Consider the following 6,157-nt stretch of genomic DNA (forward strand, 5'->3'; position numbering starts at 1 on the left):
ATAGGGAAGGTACTGGGCATGCAATTGCTGCATGCATGTGTTCTTTATGGAAATTTCTCGTTGCATTTATTCTCCCACTTGTTTGATCAAGAAGAAGATTCTTACTTTCTATCAAACGCAAATATGAAATCTGATACTTTTTTAATTTAAAAAACAAAAATTCCTATACTTTAGGATAAATAAGCAAGTAAAAATAAGACATTTATCATTAAGCTGAACATTTAATTAAAATTGAATTGATCTATTATTATTACATCATTAGTCAATTTCTATGCATCATTAGTCAATTTATACGTGGACAATCATCGATCGCACCAATCCATGTCTGAACTTTCTATGCTTGATTTGTGGATGTATTTCTTCAAGCCGTCATAACTCATAAATTTGGACCAGCAATCAATCAATTACAGTACATCAATTGATCGTTGGTAGTTTGTTTTCATCGATTTAATCAAATTCTGAATTTTATAATTGATACGGGATATAACGTGACAATCAAAGTCAAGAAGAGGTAGTAACCAACATGTCATTCTTAATAGGATTTTGCTCTTCGTCCAACGTTAAGACTTTCAGTATGAGGATGACCGGCCAAGGAGTCGATCGAACCTAGGAGACCTAGTGTTCGGTTCCTATATTAAGACATCTATATTTTTGATCATTCGATAACCGACAGAGGTCAAGAGATGTCTGACCTACATGTCTGTCCGGAGTAAGGGAATCTAACTTCCCCCTTTTAGTACAAGTCTTTTAGCATATGACTGATCAACCCCACTGCTGGTCGACCCTATAGGGTGCGTTTGGTTCGGGGTTATTCTTGATAACCTTGGTTATCTATCCAAGGTTATCAACAAAAACCTTGTTTGGTTTAGGTATTCGATGATTCCCAAGTAATGTTCCATGCCCGACACGTTAGTAAAAGGGTCATGCAGCCCGGAATCAGAAAACCTTAGAAAACTAAGGTTTTTCTTGATTCCGGGGTTAACGAATTTTTTTTACCAAAAATACCCTCCGATAAGAAAAAACATGAAAAAAAGAGAAAAAATGTAAAAAAAATTTAAAAATAAAAAAAATGTTTTAAAAAATTTAAAACTTTATTTTTTAAAAAAAATAAATAATTTTTTAAAAAAATAAAAATTAAAAAAAAAAATTATAAATTTTTTTAAAAAAATTTAAAATTTTAATTTTTTTTTTAAAAATTATAAAAATTTAAAAATTTTAAAAATAAAATAAATAAATAAAAATTAAAATTAAAAAATGTAAAAAAATAAAAATAAAAATAATATAAAAATATAAAACATTAAAAAATAAAAAAACACATAAAAAAGTAAAAAAATATACCAGAAAAAGAAAAGTAAAAAAACATTAAAAAATAAATAATAATAATAATATGTATAGTTAGTTTTGTAACTGAGGGTAATACGGTAAAATATTAAAGTAGGGTATTCATTAAAACCTTCAAACAAACAAGTTTTTGTTGCATTACCTAAGTTGAACCAAACAACATTTGGTTATGTTTTATTCCCTATAACCTTGGTTATGTGATTACCTGGTAATCACATAACCAAGGTTATACATGATGACTTGAACCAAACGCACCCTAGGGTATTCGTTTGGTTTATGGTGCGTTTGGTTCGGGGTTATTCTTGATAACCTTGGTTATCTATCCAAGGTTATCAACAAAAACCTTGTTTGGTTTAGGTATTCGATGATTCCCAAGTAATGTTCCATGCCCGACACGTCAGCAAAAGGGTCATACAGCCCGGAATCAGAAAACCTCAGAAAACTAAGGTTTTTCTTGATTCTGGGGTTAACGATTTTTTTTTACCAAAAATACCCTCTGATAAGAAAAAACATGGAAAAAAGAAAAAAAATGTAAAAAAATATTAAAAAATAAAAAAAAATGTTTTAAAAAATTTAAAAATTTATTTTTTAAAAAAATAAATAATTTTAATAAAAATAAAAATTTAAAATTTTTTTAAAAATTTTAAAAAAAATTATAAATTTTTTTATAAAAAATTAAAAATTTAAATTTTTTTTTAAAAAAATTAAAAATTTAAAAAAAATTTAAAAAAAAATTAAAATTTTTTAAAAAAATTATAAAATTTTTTAAAAAAATTATAAAATTTTTTTAAAAAAAAAATTTTTTTTTTAAAATTTAAAAATTTTAAAAATAAATAAATAAATAAAAATTAAAATTAAAAAAATGTAAAAAAATAAAAAATAAAAAAACACATAAAAAAGTAAAAAAATATACAAGAAAAAGAAAAGTAAAAAAACATTAAAAAATAATAATAATAATATGTATAGTTAGTTTTGTAACTGAGGGTAATACGGTAAAATATTAAAGTAGGGTATTCATTAAAACCTTGGTTATGTGATTTTATACATGATGACTTGAACCAAACGCACCCATATATGAGTTTTCTTACATGAGAGTCCTCCATCATATAGCCGGTCGGTAATAACTCGCGCACACGAGTCAACTTGGTTCAGTGCAATCCGAGCCCTGGATTTGCACACCCCTTGCGTACCCATGCGTGAAAGAGAGTCTCTCCCCATGCATTAGTTCACATCCTTAATGTATGTGAATCAATATAAACCAACAAAAATACCTTGAGACTTCCAATGTGGGACTAAAGTCTCATTTACAATGGAGCCTCTTTCCTCTTCCATTTGTTCTCCATTCACTTATTCAACCGTAACAATATCAAATATACACCTTGTTAGTTGATCTAATATAATAGTGTATGGGTAGCAATAAGATTTTTAATGATGAATTGAATAAAATGTTAATAGATACTATATTTTAATTCCAAATTTAATTGTTTAAAACTATAAATGAACACTAGCTAGGGTGATTAGTAACAAAGATCCAATTTATTTCCCAAGGTTTAATTTATGAAAAAGATCGGAGACCAAAAAAAGGAGATAAAAATTAATTATATATATACATGAAAGTAGTAAGAGTTTCCTTGCTGATCTGGAGGATATCTAGATGTCTGACTTTCTGATCTTTAATTTTTTTTTTAAAAACAAATTAAGTGAATCACCACATATTGTTCAAAGACAATGTACCACACGTAACCCTAACTGTATTAATTTCCACACGTGATTTATGAAGGAGTATTTGCACTTCGTGCGCTCTATATAAATAGCCTATAATGATCTCACCTCGTCCTGCAAAATCTTATACATATTTACTTATATTTGTGTATGTGATTATTGATTAAGATATCAAATAATCTGGTGCAGTTAATATTGCTATGAATACAATGGCTAGCTTTGTTGTTCCATGCAATATTCCTCATACGACCATCAATAACAACTCCTTTGCATGCGCCTTCCCCGCCAAAAGCCCTTCTTTCATAATTAGGCAACGTCGATGTTCCAAGATCGCATGCAAATCTAGCGATGATGTGCATGAGCCCACGCTCGACCGTCGCGACGTCCTCCTCGGTCTCTGCGGCGCCGCCGCCGCCGTCGGCGGACTTGGGGTCGGTAGCAAACCGGCCTTCGGCAGCCCGATCACGGGGCCGGATCTCTCCAAGTGCGGGCCTGCCGACTTGCCCAACGGCGTCCCTGTCGTCAACTGCTGCCCTCCATACTCCAGCACCATAAGGGACTTCAAGCTCCCGCCGCAGTCGTCGCCCCTCCGCGTCCGCCCCGCCGCCCACCTGGTCGACGCCAACTACCTGGCCAAGTACACCAAGGCCGTCGAGCTCATGAGGGCGCTGCCGGCCGACGACCCGCGCAACTTCACGCAGCAGGCGAACATCCACTGCGCGTACTGCGACGGCGCCTACGAGCAGATCGGCTTCCCCGACCTGGAGATCCAAGTCCATAACTCGTGGCTCTTCTTGCCGTGGCACCGCTTCTACCTCTACTTCCACGAGAGGATCCTTGGTATGCTCCTATATATTTATTCGATGATTAATCTTCTCGATTAAGTCTCATAGATTTCATACTGTTTTCGATTCGATTCGCAGGGAAACTCATCGGCGACGAGACCTTCGCGCTTCCCTTCTGGAACTGGGACGCGCCAGGTGGCATCCAGATGCCCTCCATCTACACTAAAAAGTCTTCCTCGCTCTACGACAAGTTACGGGACGCCAGGCACCAGCCGCCAGCCCTCGTCGACCTCGACTTCAACGGGGTCGACCCTGGCTTGCCCTACCCGCAGCAAGTCGACCACAACCTCAAGATCATGTACCGCCAGGTGGTCTCCGGAGGAAAGACGCCGTTGCTGTTCATGGGCTCGCCGTACCGCGCAGGCGACGAGCCCAACCCTGGATCCGGCTCACTGGAGAACATCCCGCACGGTCCGGTGCACATTTGGACCGGCGACTCGACGCAGCCGAACGGGGAGGACATGGGCAATTTCTACTCGGCGGCGCGGGACCCCATCTTCTTCGCGCACCACGGCAACGTCGACCGCGTGTGGTATCTATGGAAGAAGCTCGGCGGCCGGCACCGCGACTTCGACGACAAGGACTGGCTCAACGCCAGCTTCCTCTTCTACGACGAGAACGCGGACCTGGTCCGCGTCACGGTGAAGGACTGCCTGGAGACGGAGCGGCTGCGGTACACGTACCAGGACGTGGAGATCCCGTGGCTGAAGTCGCGGCCGACGCCGGCGAAGAGAGCTGCCGCAGGGACTCAGAGGCTGGGGAGACCGAGCGCTTCTACCGCAGAGGCGGCGAGGTTCCCGGTGGTGCTTAATTCGCCGGTGAGCTTCACGGTGAAGCGGCCGAAATTATCTAGGAGCGGCGCGGAGAAGGAGGCGGAGGAGGAGGTGCTGGTGGTGGAGGGCATCGAGTACGACCGCGACTTCTTCATCAAGTTCGACGTGTTCGTGAACGCCCTCGAAGGGACGGAAGGGCTGACTCCCGGCGAGAGTGAGTTCGCCGGAAGCTTCGTGAACGTGCCTCACAAACACAAGCACCGGAAGAACGAGAAGAAGCTGAAGACGGGGCTTCGCCTCGGGATCACGGACCTGCTGGAAGACATCGGAGCTGAGGACGACGAGAGCGTACTGGTGACGATCGTACCGAGGGCCGGGAAGGGGAAGGCGTCGGTGGCCGGCATCAAAATTGACTTCTCAAAGTGAAAAACCATCCACCACAAGACGCAATCAATTAGTCAATCATCCATGTGGGTGTATATATATAAAAGATCATATAATCGCCGATAATATTATCAATAAAAATTGTTGCATCATTTTCCTTAATATATTATAATCAGCCTTCTATTCTACAACTAAACGATGATTTGTCTGAAATATGATATATAATGGGTAAATTTGCCTGCACTCTTCATTGGCAAACATAATTTTACATGTAGTCTCTATCTATAAAAAACTTTCTTTTCACTCCCCAGCCAAACATATTTTTACCTAATTGCCCATGATATTTTTAGGTACAAAAGTCTAAAAATCAGTATAAATCCTCTTAAATTTAGTATATTAAATTAGAATCTAGTATATTTTCTATTAAATTGAGTACGATTCTTTTTTCACCTCAAAATATACTCGATTTTAGTTTAATGGCTGAATTTAATAGAAAATATACTCGATTTTTAATATAAAGTACTGACTTTAAGAAGAATTATACTCATTTTCGGACTTTTTGTACTCAATTTTTAACTTTTTGTACCTAAAAAATATGGGTTAATTTCAATAGAAAATATACTCGATCCTAGTATAGAGTTCTGGATTATAGTGTAAAGTGCTGAATTTAACAGGAATTATACTTATTTTTAGACTTTTTATACCTAAAAAATAAGAGGGACAATTTTGATAAAAAAATATACTCGATTTTTAATATAAAGTACTGACTTTAAGAAGAATTATACTCGTTTTCAGACTTTTTGTACTCAATTTTGGACTTTTTGTACCTAAAAATCTGAGGGGCAATTTAGGTATCAATATTTGCATGAGGGAGTTGAAACAAGTAATACTTTACATGCAGGGAGTGGAAACAAAGTTTTATAAACATGGAGATTGCATGCAAAGTTATAATTACCATTGGGAATTTTTATCTAATTTACCTATATATAATCGTTCTTTTTTGGGGTCTCACAAAATTTTCCAATCAAATCTGAATACGAAATAAGAAGAGCTAGCAGATAAAGTCAAAAAGCCATTTGCTAAAGTTTTGAT

General features: G+C 37.2%; 1 protein-coding gene across 1 annotated transcript; it reads left to right on the forward strand.

Moving 5' to 3' along the window:
• The first annotated feature begins 3,182 nt into the window (after nt 1-3,182).
• LOC122025797 (polyphenol oxidase, chloroplastic-like) lies at nt 3,183-5,229 on the forward strand. The gene is made up of 2 exons (XM_042584678.1): nt 3,183-3,903; nt 3,987-5,229. Exons 1-2 carry the CDS (start codon nt 3,264-3,266, stop codon nt 5,105-5,107), a joined length of 1,761 nt encoding a protein of 586 aa, XP_042440612.1. The 5' UTR covers nt 3,183-3,263; the 3' UTR covers nt 5,108-5,229.
• Nucleotides 5,230-6,157: the final 928 nt, after the last annotated feature.

This window comes from Zingiber officinale, chromosome 9B (assembly GCF_018446385.1).
Source record: "Zingiber officinale cultivar Zhangliang chromosome 9B, Zo_v1.1, whole genome shotgun sequence".
NCBI classification, from domain to species: domain Eukaryota; kingdom Viridiplantae; phylum Streptophyta; class Magnoliopsida; order Zingiberales; family Zingiberaceae; genus Zingiber; species Zingiber officinale.

Bases quoted from the DNA above. Each gene is read 5' to 3' on its own strand.
- LOC122025797 (XM_042584678.1), top strand. From the start codon at position 3,264: ATGAATACAATGGCTAGCTTTGTTGTTCCATGCAATATTCCTCATACG. The intron at 3,904-3,986 runs GTATGCTCCTAT...TTCGATTCGCAG, and splicing joins CTTCCACGAGAGGATCCTTG to GGAAACTCATCGGCGACGAG.